The sequence below is a fragment of the Zonotrichia albicollis genome, chromosome Z (genome assembly GCF_047830755.1).
Source record: "Zonotrichia albicollis isolate bZonAlb1 chromosome Z, bZonAlb1.hap1, whole genome shotgun sequence".
Classification (NCBI taxonomy): domain Eukaryota; kingdom Metazoa; phylum Chordata; class Aves; order Passeriformes; family Passerellidae; genus Zonotrichia; species Zonotrichia albicollis.
In genome coordinates this window covers 65,823,382-65,846,204 of record NC_133860.1, presented here as the reverse complement: position 1 = coordinate 65,846,204, position 22,823 = coordinate 65,823,382, and the positions used below count along the sequence as shown (strand labels likewise).

General features: G+C 43.8%; 2 protein-coding genes across 4 annotated transcripts; one reads left to right on the top strand and one right to left on the bottom strand.

The window, feature by feature from the left end:
• Positions 1-1,392: 1,392 nt before the first annotated feature.
• APTX (aprataxin) lies at positions 1,393-14,126 on the bottom strand. Of its 3 annotated transcripts, none has more exons than XM_005492702.4 (8): positions 13,824-14,126; positions 12,955-13,091; positions 12,180-12,226; positions 10,169-10,480; positions 8,707-8,766; positions 5,574-5,800; positions 4,682-4,785; positions 1,393-4,390 (listed from the first exon to the last, which is right to left on the bottom strand). In XM_005492702.4, the coding sequence occupies exons 2-8, from the start codon at positions 13,082-13,084 to the stop codon at positions 4,236-4,238; spliced, it is 1,035 nt and encodes a 344-aa protein (XP_005492759.1). In that variant the 5' UTR covers positions 13,085-13,091; positions 13,824-14,126; the 3' UTR covers positions 1,393-4,235. The 3 variants fall into 3 exon arrangements, with proteins under 3 accessions (XP_005492759.1, XP_014126589.1, XP_005492760.1); XM_014271114.3 differs by lacking the exon at positions 13,824-14,126 and adding an exon at positions 13,768-13,804; XM_005492703.4 differs by lacking the exon at positions 13,824-14,126 and adding an exon at positions 13,591-13,751.
• Positions 14,127-14,192: 66 nt separating this feature from the next.
• DNAJA1 (DnaJ heat shock protein family (Hsp40) member A1) lies at positions 14,193-21,889 on the top strand. The gene is made up of 8 exons (XM_005492701.4): positions 14,193-14,581; positions 14,676-14,853; positions 15,905-16,009; positions 16,108-16,335; positions 17,701-17,815; positions 19,727-19,842; positions 20,404-20,504; positions 21,294-21,889. The coding sequence occupies exons 1-8, from the start codon at positions 14,450-14,452 to the stop codon at positions 21,510-21,512; spliced, it is 1,194 nt and encodes a 397-aa protein (XP_005492758.1). The 5' UTR covers positions 14,193-14,449; the 3' UTR covers positions 21,513-21,889.
• Positions 21,890-22,823: the final 934 nt, after the last annotated feature.

Sequence of the window (22,823 nt, the reverse complement as noted above, 5' to 3'; positions counted from 1 at the left end):
ACTGAAAAGAGATTCTCCAAGAGTAATGCCTTTTGAGATGGCAAAACACATGAAAGTCTTTACAGGGCAAGACTGTTTCACAGGACCTGGTCTTCAAAATGGTAGCAGAGCATAGTCCCTGGTGAATACAGAAGCCATCTACCAGATCTGGAGAGTCTGTGCTTCTCTGCAAAGCACTCTGGCCCCGCAACTGAAATGTGACACTGACACTAGTAATTCCTGACATTCCTGAATCTGATGCCAAGAAATGCTGAGGTCTTGCACAACTGAACCTATTGTTTAGAAAGAGAACACAAGAAAAGATAAAATTGCCCCTGGCTTACTGAGGATTTGTGCTTGTGCCTAAGAATGAGTATGATTTCTTTGGTTTTTTCATCATGGTGATGGTGAAAGCCAAGGACCCTTTTGTGTTAGGCATGCTTTCTTGTTCTCCCACCAAGGCAAAAATCTGCCATCCAAGTGAAGACCAGTCTTATACATCATTCTTCAAATTCTTACTGTCTTCCCCTACACCTTTCCCTCCTGAGTCCTGAGTGAACTTGGAATAAGGAGCAGTAGAGCTGGGAGCAGCACCTGGTGTGGGTGAGCCTCAAGGGGGAATATCCTTCTTACTACTTCTGCAGTTGCTGGACCTTAATATCTTCTCAGCAGCAGCTAGGAGTCAGCTTTCCCTTGATTTCTGCTGCCATGTTCTTTTGCTTTCTTAGTGATGCCTGTAATCTTGAAATATACTCAGTTTTAGTTAGTGTCATTACAGACACATTGAATTTACTCTTAGGAATTCTGTGGGGGCTCCTACAAACACAGTTACCAGGAATTGAAGTAAACCATTAATGCAGAAATACGGAGTTCACTTTAAAAATGTCTCAACCTCTGAGCAAATACGGCTGTATGGAAGCCTGTTTCTCTTGTTAGATATTTTCCACCTGTCTGCTGATTAGTTTCATTAAACACAGAAGGAACATAAATCCATCAAGTTCAGTAGGAAGTTTCATGAACAGATGCACAGTGTGGTTCATTGGAGCAATAGATGATAGTTCTTCCAGTGATAAACACACCTGCTAAATACAAGTGTAGAGTGAATTCAAGTGTTCCCAGGTATACTCTAATGAAGTCAGAATCACAGATCTTTCCAAAGAGGCAACTCTGCTGTGGGGGAGAGATGAGTAAGACCTTTGACTTTTCTTCAAGGTGGTTATGTTCTCATCCTCTGCCTTGGAGGCTTTCAAAGAATAAATTTATTCTTTTTGAGAGAAGCAGAGATGAGACTATAGTCTCATATTCTATCAACTGCAAATGTAAACGAAGAAGAGGGGGAGAGAACTTTCTTTGTAAATGAGTATTAAGAGTTACAAAGAGAGAACAAAGCCAGTGGCATTTTCATAAGGGTGGAATAGAACTCTTGTACCATTCGCTTTTCCAGTGGGATGGCTGCAGGGGTCATCTGCCCCTCCACCTGATAACCCGTCACCCCATCAGCCTACCATCAGCCCATGTTAATCCCTTCACATATCTCATGGCACATCTCATGGAAAGTCCTTTACCACATCTTTCTTGGCTTTAGGCCTCATTCCTGTAACAATATCACAGAAAATAATACAGTTCCATACGAGATCTAATTACAGCCAGGTGTGGATGGGAGATGCTTTATCATCACTGGCTGATGAGTGTTAAGGTTATGCTGCTATTCTGCAGCTCTCTTCCAACAGAGATGTTATCTTGGTTGCTCACAGTCTCCTGTATGGACTTAGCAGCTGTAGAGGAAAGATTGGAGGAAGGCTGTGAGTACCTGCAAAGCCACACACAAAGTCACTTGTGACACTTTGTGGCCTTGAGGCTACCCCTATAGGTGGCTGCCCCTTCTTGGCTTCAGAGAGCTTGTGCCCACTGCTGCCATTCCTGCGGACCTTTTCCATACAGTGGTGACATCACACAGTGCTGGACATGCTGCCATCTCTCACCCTGAGGTCAGCCCAGTGGCAGTGGTTCTCCTGGTGATGCTGCTGATTTACAACATCATAGACAGGCTTGTCCCCCTGAATCGTGCTCCCCATTTGAGTGTGTGGCAACTGTGACTCAGCTGCACGCTGTTCCCAGACAGATGGATTGCAGGGGGTTATGCTTCACTCTGACCTGCTCCGAGAAGTTCTAAAACCATGACTCCCACCCAGATGTGATGGGCCATGGGCCAAAAGCAGCACATTTCACTGTGGAGAAGCATGGCTTCCCTTTCTGGCCTGGGTCTGCTATGAGGAAGACCACAGCTCTCCAGCATTCGCAACTGGCCTTGGTCCAAATTACTTCCCTTTGCAAAGCATTAGCACTTTACCTCTGGAGCAGCTGAAGCCCTAGTTTGTGACAAGAATGGATTCATAGACAGGCTGTGCTTTTGTCCTTGTTCCTTACTGTCTTAAGCTTTATTCTGTAATTTAAGGCATATTATTACTGATGTCAGCAATAGCTGAACTGTGGCTGGTGTTTTAAATTAGGCCATGGCCACCTGTTAAGCTTACTGTACCCCATTCTGGTGAAATATGAATGGTTTAAGAAAAGATTTTGCACAGTGAGTCATAGGAGAACAATAAATACTTTAAAGACCCAGAAAAGTGGGAAATGGCAGGTCTTGCAGAATAGTTTTGAAACAAGAGAACACAAACAGAAATCGTGCATTTTGCAAGGTTCCATGTTCTACTGAAATTAACTAAATCAGCTAAAAAGCATCCTTTAGATTAACTTAGCTCATTATAATGTGAAAGCCATATCTCTAAAGCTTAGACTACCCACCTCCAACTGAAGAATCCTACCTACTGAACATGCATAATAAATTCAAAATGCATTATACCCTTATATTGAAGCAGGCAAAAGATTGTCCAATAGCTATTGAGTTTGCAGGTATTTAGACATCAGGTAAGTGCAGACTTAGATATTTTGAAAATATCTTAGCTACACTGCTTGGCTAGAACTGGGTGTGCTAGCTCTGTGGATTCACCAGCCAGCACCCATCTCTGCACAAGCATGAAATAAATGTGATCCTCTGTGTGGTTTGGCTTCTTACATACCAGGTTGAAAGAGCACATTTTTGGGAATAACTTTATGACGGAAACATCTTTATTATTTTCCAGCAACATGTACTTATTATTTGCTCCATTTGAGTGGGTACAGCAACATGCTGCTGCATGGGGAAATGGAAGAAGAGAGGACACCCTCTCCTTAGAGAATGTGTTACTATTAGGAGCAGCATTTTGCTTGTGTAACAAAAGCTCTGTGCACTCTTTTACTGAAAGCCATTTCACCCAGAGAGCATCTTACTTAACTCAAAGTTGGGCTTAGGATGAAGCTGAACTGTACAAACCAGATCTGGACTCAAGAGATTTTTACTAGTACTGTCCTGCTGCTTCTGGAAGTTCACATCTTGACAACAATTAAATTATTAGAGGCTCACTAAAATCCTGATTGCAGAAACAGTACAGGATTAAACCACAGAATTTCTGTATCAACCTCAATGCATGCAGACAAGCAACTGCAAACCTTGATCGTTTTATTACTCTAGGAAGCAGTAAAGCTGGTCATTGTGTATTACAAATGTATTACATAAAAAATGTTTAAATACATCCTTGTACCCAAATGAGATTTTTGCTCCACTTAGAGCCTGAGCAGTGGCTGTCCCCAAGCTGAGGGGCAGTTCAGCAGCACTGAACAGTCAGGCCTTTCAGCGAAGTGGGGGTAATCAGCTGCTGCTCCTGCCTCTCCACTGACAGTACATTCTGTCAGCCACACCACTGCCTGCAACATTAACACACAGGAGGAACTTCAGTGGTAAGCAGAAAATGTCAAGAGAAAGACCTCTAGATCATTGTTTCTTTCCTTTCTCAGTAGAAACCTAGATCTGGGCTCAGTTCAGCTTCTGAATTAAAATAAATCCTTTCATCCAAACAAAGCACTTCTCCCAGACCTCAGTTCACTTACAGATTAGTGTGACTGTACAACAATAAAGCTGCAACCAAAAAGCTTCCATTTCTGAAGTCACTTGATTTACATTTTCAGTAGGAAGGAAGAAGAGGGCTTGAGGTTTTGTTGAAGCTATTACTAAATTAGTATGCTGCTGTTTCCAGGCCACTTTTCCCCACATTACAACATGTCACTCTAGTTAATAAACATACATTTCCATTAACATTTTGTCGTCTTTGTGTTGGCTTGAAATCTGAAGACAGATTGAAAGATTATTTTTTGCAAAATCATTTTGGCCAGTGTTTCCGAAGATGTTCCTTTAACTGTGGGATTGTGGACAGCTGTTGTTTACAGCGATGGCATCTGAGGGGGAGTTTGAGAAGTTCAGAGGTATGGTCTTTCACCATTACTTTTCCCTTGCTTCTTACCATCTCTATCACATCTGGGGAAAAAAATAAAAAAGACCATAGGTATTGAGACCACATAGCGTCATGAAACACATGACACTGCAAATCTCTGTGCATTGTTTTGCATGCACAATATGTCATTGCTGCATTCCAATTTAAACCAGCCACAAAATTTGTTGAATTTTACTCAGTGCTACTCCCCAATATCTTAAATTAAATAAAATCTTTCACTTACTGCAATAATATGTATGACTTGCACATTTGTTTGGAAGAAAAGCCCAAAGCCAGAATGTGCAAGTATGTTATGAAATACTTTGTCTAATTACCTTGAGAGTTTAAGAAGTAGTCTGTAGTAAAAGAATTCCAGTGCTTTTTGGTTTTCAGGGCTGGAGAATCAAAATCCTGGCTGATTACATGCAAATGTAGCTGACTGAAAAAAAAATATAACGTAGATATGAGAGAAGATGGTTAATGCTCAAAGTTTTGCAGTTGTATCAGTTGCAAACATGATTCAAAAGAGTGCCAGCCTTGTGGGTCAGTCCTGACCCTGTGACAGAAGAAACACAGTCAGTTCTGGAAGCACTGTCTCTTGCCAAGCATGTCACTTATAAAGAGTCAGGGTCACTAGTCTGCATATTCCATTGGTCCTCACTGCAGTCTATATTCCTGCTAGTTTCCAAAAAGGCAGAGACAGTAGTGTTAGCAAACCACAGGTTTATTAAAGATTTAATAATAAACCAAAGTTTTATTATTTGTAGAGTAATTGAATGGGACTTGATCAGTGTTCAAAAGCTTCATTCAAGAACTGGAGAACAACTGACTGCAGTATCAACAGACACCTGGACACTCTAAGGTCGGGACTTACACACAAGACTCAAATCCTTGCTCCCAGCCTTAACAGGTCTAGGAGTCAGTCTCTAATCCCTGCTGGTGCCCTGGGAGCGGGATGCTGTAGCAATGGCAGCAGTGCTTCTGTCACTGGGGCTGGACCACAGGCATCCCACAGCCCCAGGCACCAGCTTCTCCTAGAGAAGCCCAACAGGCATTTCCCCCGTGCCTCAGGATCTACACAGCAGCGTGGGGCAAAGGACTGCACACCAAGCTGTCTCATGTGTGGAGGAGGACTGCCTGTTCTTTAGCAATGCCAAATGTCCTCACGGATTTAGCCCCAGATCTGTGTAACTGGAACAACAGCCACATGACTCCTCTAGGTCTTACCTCATACTGGGGATAGCATGGTAACCCAGTCGGAACTCCAGGCTCTCTCGGGCAGGGCACTGTTCAATCATTTTTTGCCCAACGGAATGCATATGTTCCAGAAGTGCAAGGTGGTCCCTGGTGACTGACTTCAGGCTTGAAATAGGGTCCCATGGTAAGATAAGCCAGTGGTAACGTGCTTTGGGATATTTATCCTTGATGACTACAATCTTTTCATCTTTGTAAACCTTGCAAAAAAATGAAGTAACTAGATTACTTTACAATTGAAAGTTAAACATATTATTACTATAAGCACTATATTTAGTGGAGAGATGCTATCCAGTGAAAACTTTTGCTGGAATTAAGCTGCTCCAGGATAAGTACCCTCTTCCATAACATATACCAGGGCAGCTATGGAGAGATGTTCCAGCATCCTTTTTCATATACTTTATTATAAAAGGGGCAAAAGCTTTCTAATCTTACTTTCCAGTAAGTTAACCATAACTACAGCGGTATATGAACTTTAGAAAATCACCTGGACTGAGATATCAGTGAGGCCTAGGGAACTCTACTTCCATCAGGCTATGCTCAAGCTCTGCAGTCACAAACAAAACCACAGTGCTCAATACTGAATATGTTGGAATGTACTAGGTTGCAAATTTCCAGAGTGAAGCACAAATGTCAGATGTGCTAACAGCAGTGTTCAACAGACCTCCACCAGCATTACGAAGACAAAAATATTCAAGTCTGGGCTATTTCAGTTCATCCTACCCAGTGTGCTGCTTTGTAAGATCACTCACAAGAAGGAGAACAGAATCCTGTCTATTATGTCCTTCTTCCTGTTTTCATTTTGTTTTACGTTCTGCAACAATTCAGTGCAGCTGAGGAAGAGAAATGGTTGGGAAGTTTGTGGACAACAGTGGGGAGAACCCAGCAATAAAAAGCCATCAGGCTGTGACGCAGAAACTGTGTATTGTGTCTCTGGTCTCTTAGCAGGGCACCAGCTGATGAGAGATGGATGATGTCTTTGTCACCTTTGTTAATTAAGTCTTGGATGTTTATATACAGATCAGTCTTACTCTACAGGAAAGAAGATTAGAGTTCTATTGGCACACAAATCATAGGACTGATTCTTTCAGCAGCAAGATATTTTATACACACATACTACTGTCTGCTCCTGCTGCCAACAGGAACAGGATCACATTCAAGTCTTTTCAAGTTCAAGAAAAAAGAAATATGGCCATTTAATATTTGATTAAAAATAAAAGACAGGAGTTCTATTGTTTGTGTATTCAGACTGAAACTACAACTAATAAAGCTAACCTTCACTCATAAACAGGTACTTGTGTCTAACATTAAAAGAACAGTTTTAAAACCTGCTTACATTTTGGGTCAAGAAAGCCTGGTTTTGGTAAGTATACAGAATTCTCCTTCAGGGGTAAAAATAAGGTTTTATGTTTAAAAAGTATGGAAGAAGAATGTACTCTATAGGGGCTTTATCATCCCCTATATATAGAAAGTGTTGGCAACTCTAGGACAATGGGCATCCAGTTCTCCTGTAAATCTATGCAGATCAACACTGCACACTTGTATTAGAAGAAAAATCAACCCAGAAACAGAAGCCTTCTGTTTAGTTATCAGCTAAGCAAGGAACTGGGTCACAGGTCTGGCACAAAAGGTTACAGTGAATGGGTGACATCAGACTGGTGACCTGTCACTGGTGGGGTTCCACAGGCCTCCATCTCAGCCCTGCTCTTCAACAGCTTCACAAATGACCTGGACACAGGACTGGAAAGAACAGAAAGCAAGTTTGCCAACAACACTAAGCTGGGAGGAACTGTCAACTCCCTTGAGGCAGGAAAGCCCTTCAGAGAGACCTGGACAAATTGAGGGCTGGGCAGAAGTTTAACAAGGTAACATGCTGGACTCTGCACCTTGGACAGGGCAACTCTGGACATAGAGAGAGACTGGGGAACAAGAGACTGGAGCGCAGCTCCATGGAATGGCTGCTGGGGGTCCTGGTTCATGTCAAGTTGAACGTGAGTCAGCTGTGCCCTGGCAGGCAGGAGGGCCATCCATGTCCTGGGGTGCATCAGGCACAGCATCACAGCCAGGCAAGGGAGGGATTGTCCTGCTCTGCTCTGCACTGGGACAGCCTCACCTCCAGTGCTGGGGGCAGTTCTGAGTGACACAGTAGAAGACATAAAGCCCTTAGAAAATGTCCAAAGCAGGGCTCAGAAGATGGTGAAGGGCCTTGAAAGGAAGCCATATGAGGAGGGGCTGAGGTCACTTTGTCTGTCCAGCCCGGAGGGAACTGAGGGGAGAACTCATTGCAGTTACAACTTCCTTGTGAGGGGACAAGAAGCAGCAGGCACTGACCTCTTCACTCTCATGAACAGTGACAGGACTTGACGAAATGGCCTGAAGCTGAGTCAGAGGAGGTTTAGGCTGGATATCAGGGAAAGGTTCTTCACCCAGAGGATGGCTGGGCTCTGGAACAGGCTCCCCAGGGAACCTGTCATGACACCAGGTCCATCAGAGCTCAAGAAGAGCTTTCAGGTACATGATGTGATTTCTGGGAATGTCCTGTGAAGGCTAAGAGTTGGATTCAATGATCCTGATGGGTCTCTTCCAACTCAACATACACTATGACTCTAAATTATCCTCAGCCTAACAGTGATCGTCACCTGAAGGGGCCCAGTGAGGCAAGAGGTCAGATCATGTCAGCTGACATAAAGGCGTGAAAGTTAAGAACTTGCTGGAAACAAGGAAACAACACAGCGCTGACTGCTGCAGAATGGGAACCCCTGTGGCTTGCTCAGCTTCAAATGATAACACTTAGTTGGTTTCCCTGAGGAAACAAAGCAACTGCACAGCTCTCTGCTCTCCCATCAATGTTTTTGAAATCTGTTGGCCAAAGCTCTCACAGTGCAGAGAACTCAAAGAAATTAACACAATGAGAATCTGCGAAATCAGTACAGTAGGGACTTCCAAGTTAATGTTACTACAGGGAGAGATGCAAGTACATTTCAGCCCTTATGCAGGACTCCACCGATTAACCAGACTGTTAAAGCAAATTGCAGAAGGAAGAAAGAAAGCTCATTTAGCTTTATGAGACAGGATCTACTGTAAAGTACAAGTATACAACTCTCACCTGCATTTTTGGATCTTGCATGGAGCTCTTTAGACCCTGACTCCAGTGTCCTAAATGTTCCTATAGCACAGAATGGGAAAAATAAATTGTAAGACAATTAAGCGTTCAATTATATACTTCAAAGGGTTTAGTAAAGAATATTCATTTGTACACAGCAGTACAATAACAGCTGAATGAGAGTTAAATTATTTCCCTTCTATGAAATGTGAACATACCTGCTCCAACTGCCCCTAAAAAGCTACTTTTGAAAACTTTTAACAAGATACTGTGAAGGTGGAAAGTTCAATCTTCCAAACATTGGAAATTCAACAGCAGGGAGCTATAAATGTGTTTAAATTGAACAATTTGCCTGCATGTGTCATTGCACAAGGCCCTCTGCTTCAGGGATCACAAGAACCAAAGAAAGAACAAAGATGTCCATTAACTGTCCCATCCCATACTGCTCTGCACAGAAAAAAAGTAGTTGCAGTGTGTGGCCTTATCCTTAGATGTATTGATTTTTTTTATGTTGTTCAGTGGCTTGCAGAGAAAACAATAAAGGCATGGGGAGATCAAGCCTTTGATCAACACAAATTATTTCTTAACTTTGCTACTGAACACCTAATAGAAGGTGTGTCTTGAGTGCACCTTTTTCAAAACAGATGTTTTAACTATTCGGAGCAGTAATGATATTCATCATATTCTTACAAAGAAAGACGTTCAAACATTATTATAGTGCTGGCAGGGCTATAGTGTGAGTTGTCATCTCCCTGCTCATTCTACCACAAATCTGGCCCTAACATAACCAGCCCAAGTCCACAAATTAAATAAGTGGTTAACTCACAGCAACCTGAGAATAAAATTTTGTCTTAAGGGGTTTTATTTTTGTGCCTTCTCCTTCAGCACTGCACTAGTTCCAAATGCATTAAGGTCTTTTATTTTGTCCATGTCACAGGGCTAAAAACTCCCTTTCAAAGATTCTGGCTGCTAACATTCACTAATGTAAACATAGTTCTGCCATATGGAATGAACAAAGCAGGAGGAGAAAAAAAGCTTCATGCAATTATAAACAAATAAATTTTAAAAAGAAAATGCTCAGGTTGTTCTGTTCTCTGTGCACTCACTTTTAGATAACCACTCAAGAGCCAGGACAGTGTCCTTGGGTGACTGCAGCTAAATAGAGCTCACGTGGACTGTTCTTCTAGCAGAAACTGCAGCTGAAACCAGAGATTAAATCCTCATTTGCTCATCCTCACACATACCTAACTCTCAGATCAGGTTAGCATGGGTCCCAAGTAACTTTCCCAGGGCGTGGGTGATGTCAGCAGCACATAACACCTCTCATGCTCCGTATACTTTGAGGATCTGTGCTCACCCAAGATGCCTCTCACCAGCAGAATCCACAAAAGCAAAAGACCATGTCTCCTCATGGAGGAGACAACCCCAGGAGAAACAGCACAAGTACTAATACCAGCACACTCACCTTTTTGCTCGAAGTTCCTTCATGTGTAGTTACACTGGTATTGCTAAGCTTTGGAATTATAGAACTGCCTTGTGTATCCACCACTTCCAGCTTCATTGTTTTTCTGGGCACAAGCTCAGTATCATCATTCTCACAGGAGCCTTCATGTGGCATCTTGTCTGTTTCTGGAACAGCTTTCCCAGACTCTTCAGCAAATTGCACCGTGTAGGGGTAAAGGTTATTTACAATATGCAGAACTTGGCCTGGCTTCATTTTCACCACTTCACCCTTGCCAATATTCACAAGATCAACACTAGTTGGGTTTACTCCTATCTTTGGTAGACAGAAAAAGGAAAAAATAGTAAAAAATTATGTTGTGAGTGGAATTGCCAACTTCTGTTCAGGTCTCCTGGAATACCATTATCCCGGAAAGCAAATGCATTTTGTATTCACCACCCACCCTGCCCACATCAACCCGCTTCAGCAGACCAGGCAGTGCAGCACTGGGGACATCTGGGGACATCTGCTTCTGTCCCAATCTTGCAGTCACGCCTGTCAGCACACACCCTTAGGGCCTGTGTCACAGGGAGCCTGGTCTGCAGCAGTTACACAGTAACAGCACCACTTGTGCTGCACTTCCCACACAAATTAGCAACCTATTAAACAACTAGTAACAGCAGCCATTATTTCTGAGGAGTAACAGTAGTTCTAGCAATTTATTTTAGTGCAACGGTGTTGTGATGTAGGCAACCTACAGTGATTTCTTGATAGCTGGATTTTGCATCATCATATGGGCGACCCTACAAAAATTAGGAGTCTTCAGCAAAATGCTTTTGGTTAATATTTATGCACAAAACGGGCGTTAGAAAATCAGCTCCCTCTTGCGACTGATGAATTCAGTCAGAGAAACTTTTTGTTAGCTTTGTCACTGCCATACCTGCATGCTTCACAAGATGGTACTACACCTCTCACTTCAATGAAGTATTCACTGCAATGAAGCACACACCTGATTCCAGCCAGGATCTCTTTAGTCTACAGCTCTGCAGTTTCACTCAGGTCAAGGATGCTTCCCATGAGTGAATAAATTATCAAACAACTGATCACTAGAACCTTGTGCCACACACCTGTCATCTGGGGAGCAACTCCTCAACAGGCAGAGAAAACATGCTAGCACCCACCACCAGAAAGCATCCTCAGTTTTGAGATTCCAGTAACACAATATTCAAATCATGACTAGGGTTGATTTCTGAGAGAAACTGTCATAGATATCTCTGCCAGATTCACCAGATACCCCCAGGTGCCTGTGCCTAGTGGGCTGTGGAGTCATTTTGAGAAAAGGCATGACCCCTCGGCAGGTATAACATGTTGTGTGGTACTGTCTGCACAGGCTGATGCTGTGGGCACACACACACACACACACACACAAACAAACACCAGCACCAGAGACCTTTCCCTTCATAGTATCTCAGAGATACTGGGTCTGGTATGCATGAGGGAGTAGGCCTGCCTCCATCCATCTGGTAAAAGGGGCATTCCAGCAGTGGTGTCTCTCATCCCATCTCTTCCCATAAGTAACCACATCTCCAGCTCCATGAGCTCACCCATAAAATACTCTACAACTGGGGACTCCCATTAACACAAGAAGTTCAATCTTAAACAAAGGGCTGCCTCAGCTTATGAAGTTTAAGGCTCAGGAGAAAGATAAACAAGTTTAGTAGAAGAAGTCCAAAGTCTCTCAAATGCAGCACCCAACAGAACTGACTGAGGATTCACAACAGCATTCCCTGATGCTGCAAGTCTGGCGGTCTTAGACTGGAATGTATCTGGAAGGAATAGTGCAGCCTTTCATTGAGGTGCACAAAGCAGAAAGTTCACTTCTGAGGGTCACTTGCTCTAACCTCCCTTGGTGATAAGAAAGCTTCAGGTCCCTCAGACCCAGTGATCATTATCATCACTTGGAGCATTTGTGGAGCTAAGTACAACTGTCCCAGTAAGTGCCAGAAACACTGCAGATCCATACATAAAAACATACCTGTTTAACTGTGACATACCCCTTGTTACAGTCTGCTTTTAACTGAACTGGAAAAGAAAGAACAAAGTGTCACAAAACCATGCAAATAAAAAGAACTCTGCTGAACCACCCAGTGCAGGAAACACTCCTATTTTTGAAGAGCTGTTTCTTTCTGGAGCTGATCTTTGTGAATGTGTGCCAAGAATACTTCTGCCTCATCTCTTCTTTCCAGGAACACAGGTAAAACAGAGCCAACCCACACACTGAGCCAAGGGTAGAATTACTTCAGAACAAAGCTGGACTCTGTTGATGTCTTATACATATTCTTGACATTCTTACCAGCCCTCTGGGACAAAAAAAAAAAAGGCACAGAGCAAGACTGTGTCCAGAGGCACAGAAGATAAAGCAAGGAAGATGTGCAGCACTGTATAGGTGATAGGCATTTTCATATATTCTCCAACATCACATTATTTTATGTATAAAATAACAAGTCATGCTAAAAATCAGTTGGTGGAATACTATGGAGAAGAAGTGCTGCTCACGACTAGGGATGCAGGCAGTGAAACCCAACTTTTGGCCTGGGAACTCACATTAAGATTCAAAGCTTTAGTTTACAGAGGTGGATGTCCTGTCACTGGCTGTCTCTGATTTTTTAGGCCCCAGAGATCTCTGTAAGTGCTTATTAAAAAGGATTGATGAGTTCAAGAACCAGGCAACACTGCAGACCACATAGAGGAGCAAGGCAAGCTCAGCTGCTCTGCACATGGAAAGCAGGATTTGAGCGAAATCACCTTACCTTGCTGCCGTGAACACTTCTTATCCGTTATCCCAGTCTCTGGGCCACGCCCAACCACCACAGCTTCCAAGTGTGGCAGTTTCACTCGCTGAGCGCATTTCTCTTTGCCCACAAGCCAGCACACACGCATCACTGAGCTATAGAGCAAAATAAACAGTGTGTTACTTCCCGAGGGCCACCTTCCTGTGGAACAGGGTCCATGAATTCTGGTGCCAGCCCATCCATTAGCTGAACCAATTCTGCTAACTTGGGTTCAAGTTTCTGAAATTCAAAGCAAAGCATGTCACCAGCACTTGCATAATCTATGAGCAGGTTGCTGGTGAAAGGGCAATCCTGTTTTCTTTCCTACACTACTGTATATTCTCACATCCGTGAACCATATACAGGAAAAATCAATTGGATTTAATGGGACTCCTCCGTCTGACAGAAGAGCCTAGCCACAAAAAAGCTCAATTTGTTTCCCACTGGATCAGAGTTCACCTGAGAAATTAACCACCAAAACAAGAGAGAGCAGCAGAAGACAAGAGATGAGAGAGAGTCGGGGCAGCTTCCATCCAGCAACACTCAGCACACGGACCATGCTATGAAATCTTCAAGTTTACATCAATTTGACCCTGGACAGCAAAGATCCCTCACCCTGCCCGGCGCTCAGCCCTGTTCCACCCAGCTCTGCGGTGGAGAGCTCATGCCCGCGGAAAGCCAGGCTCCGTCCCGGTGTAACACCGGCACTGTCACACACCCATCCCACGGCACACCCATCCCACACCCATCTCCACGGCAAAACACCATCCCCACACCCATCCCACGGCACACCCATCCCCGTGGGCCCCGTTCCCATGGCAACGCCCGGACGGACCCCTCCCCCTTACCGCGCGGGTGACGTTCGCGCCGCCGCCGCCCCGCAGCCAATCAGATACTGCAGCGTGTCACCCACGTGACCAGGCAAAGGCTCCCGCCACGGCGTGTGGCCCAGCGCAGGCGCACTGGGCCCGCGGAGCCGGGGGTGGGCAGTGGGTCCTGGCAAAGGCGCAGCAGAGTGAAGCGGCCCGGGCCGCCGGCTGGCCTGTGCGGCGCGGAGCCAGGCCCGTGTCGGGTGAGGGGGGGAAAGGCGCGAAGCAGTGCCGGGAAGGCAGCGGCGCCCCGTATCCGGTGCAACTCGGTGCCTCCGAGGGCGGGAGCGGCCGGCGCGCAGGCGCAGGGCGAGGCAGACGCTGGGCAGGGACGCCACAGCCCGCGCAGGGCGGGGTCAGCGCTCAATGCGGGAGGCGGAGGCCCGCGCTGATTGGCCAAGCGCCTTCCCCTCCCCATCAGCCATTGGTGGGCCACTCGCTCGGGCCCGGCGCGCGGCGGGGCAGGACTTCCGGGGCGGGGCCGGCTGTTAAGCGGCGGGGCTGCGGGACCGGCCCGAAGTTTCCAGAAGAGTCGGGATCGGAGCAGCGCCAAGTGGCATCTGCGTCCGCCGCCCCGGGGGCTTCCTGCCACTGCCACCGCCGCTATGGTGAAGGAGACGACCTACTACGATGTGCTGGGCGTTAAGCCCAACGCGTCCGCCGAGGAGCTGAAGAAGGCCTACCGCAAGCTCGCGCTCAAGTACCACCCGGACAAGAACCCCAATGAGGGCGAGAAGGTCGGCGGGACGGGCCGGGAGGGGACGGGGGCGGGCGGGAGTCCCGCCGGGGGTGCCGCAGGTGCCTGAGTGCCGGTGACTGTCCTTTCCGCAGTTCAAGCAGATCTCGCAAGCTTACGAAGTGCTGTCGGACTCGAAGAAGAGGGAGCTGTATGACAAAGGAGGCGAGCAAGCTATCAAGGAGGGCGGCTCTGGCGGCGGCTTCGGGTCACCCATGGACATATTCGATATGTTCTTCGGCGGCGGGGGAAGGATGCAGAGGGAGAGGCGAGGTAATGTGTCGGCGGGGTATCAGTTTCTTTGAAGAGAATGTCATAGATGTGGGAATTTAAACAGAGTTTAATTGAAGTTACAGGGTTAATCTGAAAATTGGAGAAAACTATTTTCCCTTAACGCTGAAACCCCAAGGGAGGGCGTTTGGTTGGTGCAGTGGTAGTTTGGTCTCCTGTGCATTGTCCTCTGTTAATCGCTAACCAGGTGCGTTTGGAGTACCTTTAGCTGAGTGTAAGCCCAGCTGCTGGTAGACAAAATAGGAAATGGAAAGGTAAAGTATCTTAAAATGGTTTGTTAACTAAGCTAGTGTAAGTGTAGCGTGTAAAAGCAACTACCTTGACATCAAGATCCAGTTCAGTCTGTGAAACTTTTCTATGTTCTGCACTGTGCATCGGTACTATGTTGAAGGTGCAGTAAAATGCTACCCAGAAGTTAAGATCCAGTTTAATCACGCTGGGAAGAACTTTAAACTTGTTAAGAGCAGTGCTGACCCCATCACCTCTTAGTGCAGATCTGGTGAGAAAGGGAAGAAAAATTGTTTTGTATCCAAGTGTTAAGAGTCTGTAACAACCGTGTAACAACTCTGTAACAACTAAGCCTACAGCAGCTGAAATGCTAAGGAGTTCCGGAAGGTAAAATATAGTTGGTCATTTCTGGTTCCAGAAGGTCACGTGGTGAGAGGAGGACGGTGCTGAAGTGGAGATTTCAAACAGAGTCTCTCACTTGTTTGTAGGAGATCTGTTTGGTGACTTTGTTGAAACCAGGGTCCTGCATTAAAAAAAACTTACACATTTGAGGTTCTGTATGTTCTGTTGTTTTCACTGTTTGTACTTTTCCAGAAGGTCTCCTCTGACTTTGCCAGAGTCAGTCATAACAACTGTTCCCTAATATGACAGCAGCTCAGAAGGGGCTTTTGACTAATGTGAGCAAAACAAGACAAAGCTCTATTGAAACAAGATGCTGAAGCCCAGAGACTTGGCTTATCATGGCTTGACAGGGAGATGTGAAGACCAAGCTTCTAAACTTGAATAAATATTTGTTCTTTTACAGGTAAAAATGTGGTCCACCAGTTGTCAGTAAGTTTGGAAGATATGTACAATGGTGCAATGAGAAAACTTGCACTGCAGAAAAATGTCATCTGTGACAAGTGTGAAGGTAATGTTGAAACTGAAACTAAAGAGAATATGTTTCTAAAGCTTTTGGGGTTTTTTTCTGGTAGCATATAACTACCTATCTCCAATTTTTGTTCTCAGGTCGTGGTGGTAAGAAAGGTGCAGTAGAATGCTGCCCTAATTGCAGGGGAACAGGCATGCAGATCAGAATTCACCAGATTGGGCCAGGAATGGTGCAGCAGATCCAGTCTGTGTGTATGGAGTGCCAGGGGCATGGGGAGCGTATCAGCCCCAAGGACCGGTGTAAGAGCTGCAATGGCAGAAAAATTGTTCGGGAGAAGAAGATCCTGGAAGTTCACATTGACAAAGGTGAGGTGTCTTACTGAGGTGAAGTATTGAACTTGAATGTGCTGACTGACTTTGCTGCACTGAAACAGAAGCCTTAGCAAATACCTGGTGTCAATTTGGTAAGTAACAGTGCTGAATACATAGCAAAATTCCTTATTGTTGTCTTACAAAAAGTAGAGTTGTTTTCTAGGGAAGATCAACTATCTCTGTGTTCACTTCTTAAGCCTGGCACATAACTAAGAGTGAATTCTGAAACTTGCATTATTGTAAGCAGTGAATTATTTTTCAGGTCCCTCTAAGGCCAGTTTGTGATCAGGTAGTCTGATCAATTTTCACTGTCTGCAGCAAAACCCTGCAGACTCTGATCACTTCTGCTGTGTTTCAGTGTGAAGGGGAACCAGGTGTGCTATAGTGATAGGGTGCAGAGACAGTGCTAAGCCTCTCATGCTTAGAACTCTGTTGGCTACACACCCCTGACAGTGCTGCACAGCGCAGGTACTGCTTCCTTTCCTGTCAAAATGCAGCTCGATACACAGACCCTCAGTGTGATGGGTGAAGGTAATGGTATTGAGTGACAAATCCATTTCTGCTGAGGGGGCTGCCCAGAGGCTGGTGGGAGAAGCCTGTGGAGTAGTGCAGCTTGTAGGACAGAGCAAGCTGACAAGTACATGTCTTTTACAGACTCGCTCGTGATTGTGACCTGCAGCTGTTACATGTGTGAAGTGTAAGCAGAGCTTAAGCAATGCCTGAATTTGTAGGCCAAATCCTACAGTAGTAGTAAATATGAGGACTAGAAGGGATATATATTACTGATATTTTGAACATATGAGGATGTTTTTCTAGAAGGAAGGGAAAAGAGACTCATATAGCATTAGAGAGCTAGTATGTTTGTTCAGTAGACTTATTGTGTGGGTGAAACAAGTTTCTTACAGGAGATTTTCAGTCCATGGGGAATGCTTTTTTTACTTGGCAGGCACTGAGATGATGCTTCATAAGGAGATGTGCCACATATTTAAGAAACTGAAGAACCTGACTAGTCAATTGCTCTTGAAATAGAGTTTGTACACAGTGTTTCTGATTTCTTCTTTGTGTTTGTGTGTATAATGAAAACTGTCTTGATGATATTGTCCTTCAGGACTTTATGTTGGTGGCTCTTTTGGCAGTACAGTTAAACCTGATGGTCCTGAGACTGAATTCAGGTTAGCAGTGCTAAGATCTGTTGAACAAGTGAGTGGATTAAAAGAAAAAATAAAAACTAATCCTTCAAGGGAAGATCCTGATGTTCTTGCTTAAAGATATCTTGATACCAGCTCATGCCTCTAAAAGTGTTTGTTGTTGGTGCTTTTATATTAAAAATAAGAAAAATGTTTTTGTTTTGTGCAATAGGAATGAAGGATGGTCAGAAAATAACATTCCATGGTGAAGGGGACCAAGAGCCAGGTCTGGAGCCCGGGGATATTATTATTGTCTTGGATCAGAAAGACCACTCTGTATTTACAAGGTAAAGCCACTTGAATTCTCTTATGTTATCTCCTGTCAAGTTTTTCCACGTGCTTCCTTGGTTACCACTCATCTTGTAGGTACTGGAGTGTCAGGAGATAGGATCACATGACTGTCACTCAGCCATGAGTTTGTCTGGGTGGTCAGAGGAGCGCTGAGGTGAGTTCTGGTGCAGCTAGTCTGGCCACTTGTGTTCTAATAGCATGAGGTAATCTCCTGTGAGTTTTGGCAGCAGAAGGGACTAGAAGGCAAACAAAAGGAGTTACAGTTAAGAGTTTACAAATCTTTAATTTTAAGAACTCATTGGAATACTGAGATTTATAGTAGTTTTGAATATTTGTGACTGTTTCCTTGCTTTCGATTATTTAGCTCAGAAAATTGTCATTTAATGTATTCCACTGTTGTCCACATGGCCTCAAGACACAGAAAACTTGGAGTGTGTGCATATGTGTTTGTGGATCTTATTTAGGACAAATTTACTCAGTATAGCGTGCACCCTTGTGATCAAACATGGTTTGCCCCACTTCATTTCCTGCCCAAGTGCTATGGGCAGCATAATTGGTCTTGTCTGGCTTTTATTGTGAAAGCAAAAGTGACTCAAGCAGCGCTGACCACATCTCAACTATTTCATGCTCCCAGGCAATACTGCTGGGTGTTGCATACCTCTCTCTGTAGTTTTACTGTTTATGGAATTAGTCTGTTCAGTATATTTTGGTTAAAAGCACCGTTGATGAGCTTGCAGAACTGTGTTGCATTTGTTTTCTCACTGCTGCTGCTCAGAGCAGTTACAGAGGAAGTGGTGGGTTTAGAGAAAGCACTTATCACTGACCTTGTGCTTGTAAATAGGAACAGTGAACCAAAGGTTCTTGGGAAACCTGCAGCTGGTGTACCTCACTATCATGTATGGTGCTGAGCTCTTGAAGCTGGTGCCAGAATTCTGTGCCAAGGAACACTGAGCTCACAGGTTAAGAATCACTTCTGCTTTGGATGAGCTTACTCAGCTGATTTTTCTTAACTTCCAGTGAAACCAGACACTGATTCAGATATGCCAAACTGTTCTCATGGTTTCCTGGGACCTGAAGTCAAAATGCTGCTATATTATTTTTGTCTATCCTTCTGCCCAATGCTTTCAGTTCTAGTGTCCTTCAATAACCCTTGATATTACTGGTCTTGTGGGGTTATGCTGAGGTCATGCTCTCGCACAAGTGGGATGTTCCTCCTCTCCTGTCAGAGTCTAAAATTAGCTTTACGTTCAAGTCTCCTGTCAGAGATGTTTTAAAAACAGGGTGAGTGCTCTATATTCTTTGAATAAGATGAAGGATTTTGTAGCCTTTGAACATGTAGACAATTACTAGTAGTGTCATACTGAAGTCAGAACACAGTTAAAGTAATTAACACTATCTATTCCAGATACTTCTTGGTACTTGTGTCAAAGGTACTTGTATCATTATCCAAAGTGGCCAGCACCTGTTCAGACTTACCCTGGTAATAAACCTTGAAGGTGTCACAGATCACCGTAGTGCAAGCTAGTGCAATTAAGACTGTATTTATCTACACAAAGAAAGGAATTAATTGTCCCAGTTTCAGTATTTATGAGGCTGAGAATTTTTTTTTTAATTGGGAATGAGCAGTGAAGTGAAACTGGATGCCAGTGGGCCTTACTATATTATTTCTTCTCAATAAACACTTGTAACACTTTAGATAGCTTGACATAATCGTAATGGCTCTCAGAGTGAGCATCATTCTAGTAATTGAGGAGCTACATTAATATTTGGTATGCTTTGTTTAGATGCCTGGGTTTCTGTTATAATTACAGCTTATTGTAATTTCTAGATTTTAAATACTGAAGTTGGGCATGATCCTTGTACTATTTCTCTCTCACTGTGACTGTTGTTGATTGGTTCTGCCTTAGACGAGATGAAGATCTACTTCTGTCTATGGATATTCAACTGGTTGAAGCACTATGTGGCTTTCAAAAGCCCATCACAACTCTGGATAACAGAACTATTATTATTACCTCCCATCCTGGTAAGAGTTGGTTTGCTTTCTGTTGGAAATTCTAGCATACAGTGAATGTAAGCTGGAAATCTAAAGGAACAGAAGCACCCCATCTTGATGTAAATGGGATGTGTGCTGGTGTCAAATTCTTTGCCCTAGTCTTTGCAGTACAAATCTTAAAATAAAAAAGGATTTTTGCATAGCAGTCAGCAGTAACTTTCTCTTTGCGTGACATAGTAACAGACCCTACCTCATGGACATACTTGCATCCTGAGGATATCTCATGAGAATTGAAGGCCGTGGGTCTCTGAAAACCACTTTTTCAGCCTTGGAAGCGATGGAGCACTTAATAAATTTGTAAGTATGCTTCCTTTGGGAAGCATAACAAGGTTTACAGGAATGTAATGTAGACATCAATCTTTCCTGCTGGTATGTTACCAGGCAGTAAGTTCCTGTTAGACTACTACATGTTGCTGCCTAACCACAATGTAGAAAGCTACATAAATATTGAAGGGAATTATAACTAAAGCTGCTTCTGTTGCTTGCATGTCTCCCTTCCTTTTTTGGTAGTTTTTTGTTTATTTTTTTTAGGCCAGGTTGTTGAGCATGGGGCTATTAAGTGTGTGTTGAATGAAGGTATGCCAATCTATCGCAGACCGTATGAAAAAGGACGTCTGATCATAGAATTCAGGGTAAGTGAATCAACTCACTTCCACAGCATTTCAGGACCGAACATCCATCCAAAATTCAACCAGTAAGCACTACCTCAGTCAAGAAGAGATACCAATAATCAGATATCCTGTTTTGGTATTTGTTCTTTACAATGATGGGGACATGGAACCCATCAGATTTATAGTTCAGAACAGAGAAAACTTCCGGAACACTGTGCCCTCAAAGTACATTAGGTACCAGAGGAGTTTCTTCAGCAACCTTGTGAATTTCTATTTGCTTGACATGTTGTTTAGTTTTTATTGCCCTGTAGGAAGGATGCATGAGTAACTTCAACTTCTGCACTGGAGCAGAAGAGTAGGTTGGAAAATGCAGATTTTCCTCTCTGGGGAGAAGCTAATACTGGGAGCTGCAGCTGTAAGGCCTGTCTGCTACAGCTTAGAATATATTGAACCATATCTCTAAGGTTGATGTTTTGTTTATATATATATATATTTGAATATGTAGTTGTATATGCTATTATAAATATGTAGTAATATGTGCTACTGTATTACATTTCTGCTTTGCTTTTGTGGTTGATTCTAGAGGGCAGCCTGAGGCAGAAGAATAAAGGTGTTGATTGAGTTGCCAGAGTTAGAAGCTAACTTCATGTAGGCATTAAAAACCAGCTTAGTGATGCTGATATTAAGCTCTGAATTCAAGTAACCTAGGACGACAGACCTGACTTTGACAGATATTTAACCTGTAGGTCTCTTTGACCTAATGAAAAAACAGTTCAGATAGACTTGAGTAACCTTAGCTCTTGATTTCAGGTGATCTTCCCAGAGAGTGGCTTCCTCTCCTCAGATAAGCTGTCCTTACTCGAAAAACTGCTACCTACAAGGCAGGAGATAGAAGAAACTGAGGAAATGGAACAGGTGGAATTAGTGGACTTCGATCCGTCTCAAAAGCGAAAACACCACTATAATGGAGAAGTGTATGAAGATGATGAGCATCAGCCTAGAGGTGGTGTTCAGTGCCAGACATCATAAATGGGCCAGTGAATAACTTGTGATGCTTGTTTTGTATGCAGTAGTGGATGAGTGAAGGACTACAAGCAGTTTACCCTCACCTGCTATTTGTTGTTCTATCCAGCCATAGTCATTTCTAAAAGCAAAAAGAAATAAACTAAGTAATTAAACTGACTTTGCGATTTGTATAAAGCTCCAGGATACAAGCTGAAATGAAGTTGACTGCACTTCACCCCTGCCTCTTGCTCCAGACTCCCTTACCTGCTTGTCTTTTATTCCAAACCTTGTAATTCCTGTATATGTGCAATTGCCCAGGCTTAAACTAAGATTCTGTGGTGTGCTTTTTAGAAATTCTAGATCTTATACTCTGTGAATAAAGTATGCACAAGTACTTATAATCCATGGTAAGATGTAGTAAAGTTTTGTACAATTAGGATAATAATGTTTGGGCTTTTACTAGTGTTTGTTAAACAGGGCCTGGCTGTAATGCACCCACATGGTAGATAAGGCTAACACAGATGTGATCAATCTTTGCAGGCCCATTAATGTCATGAGAGCCCCAAGCTTTCCACGCTATTGCACGTGAGTTCAGATAGTCCTTTCTTGTGCCAGCACTGGTCCTGACCCCAGAGCTAGGTATGGAGCTTCCTTTGTTTCATCAGTGACTCCCATTTGGCTGCTGTCCTGCGCCACACTGCCTGTGGAGCCAGAGCTTGCTTGGAACTGCCTTGGCTACTGTGCATTAGTAAAATCCTCTAGCTGTTGTCAGCATGCAGGTGACTCGGAACGTCAGACTGCTGCTAGGTGAAGCTCGATTTCCACCCTGATTACTGAAATCAGATACCCTTGGTGTGTTGTGGAGAGCAGCACCAGTCCTCTTAGTGGGTATATGTGATCCTGCAGAGGAAAGAAGGCTAGTGAATGCAACCAACCACTGCATCTAGGATGTTCTGCAATGAATGTATTGTGTGCATTATTTCAAGCTGACTCTTGAATTTCTGTATGAATGTTCTAATTATTGTAGATGAAGTGTTTCCGATATAATTACAAAATTGTTCATTGCCTCTTTTCTTAGACCAGATGTTGGTTCAAAAACACCACCCCCTTCTTTTTAGACAGCTATTCACAGAAAAATCTTTAAAACCTTCTTTCAGAAAATATGCTGAGAGGACATGTCCAGATTTAACCTCTAGTGTGGTAGTTTAGTCTTACTCAACCATCTGGCTTGGGACAGAGCTTGTGCTTCTCTGCTTTGAAGCAAAAGTGTCACAAGGAGAACTCATCTGAGTAGCTGCTGCGTGGCAGTACATGTATTGTAACCTGAATATCTGG

Coding starts and splice junctions, on each gene's coding strand:
- APTX (XM_005492702.4), bottom strand. CDS start 13,084: ATGCGTGTGTGCTGGCTTGTGGGCAAAGAGAAATGCGCTCAGCGAGTG. Junction 5,801..8,706: donor TGCAAGATCCAAAAATGCAG/GTGAGAGTTGTA, acceptor TTTTTTTGCAAG/GTTTACAAAGATGAAAAGAT. Junction 4,786..5,573: donor CATGCTATCCCCAGTATGAG/GTAAGACCTAGA, acceptor TTTTTTTTTCAG/TCAGCTACATTTGCATGTAA.
- DNAJA1 (XM_005492701.4), top strand. CDS start 14,450: ATGGTGAAGGAGACGACCTACTACGATGTGCTGGGCGTTAAGCCCAAC. Junction 14,854..15,904: donor GATGCAGAGGGAGAGGCGAG/GTAATGTGTCGG, acceptor GTTCTTTTACAG/GTAAAAATGTGGTCCACCAG. Junction 17,816..19,726: donor GACCACTCTGTATTTACAAG/GTAAAGCCACTT, acceptor GTTCTGCCTTAG/ACGAGATGAAGATCTACTTC.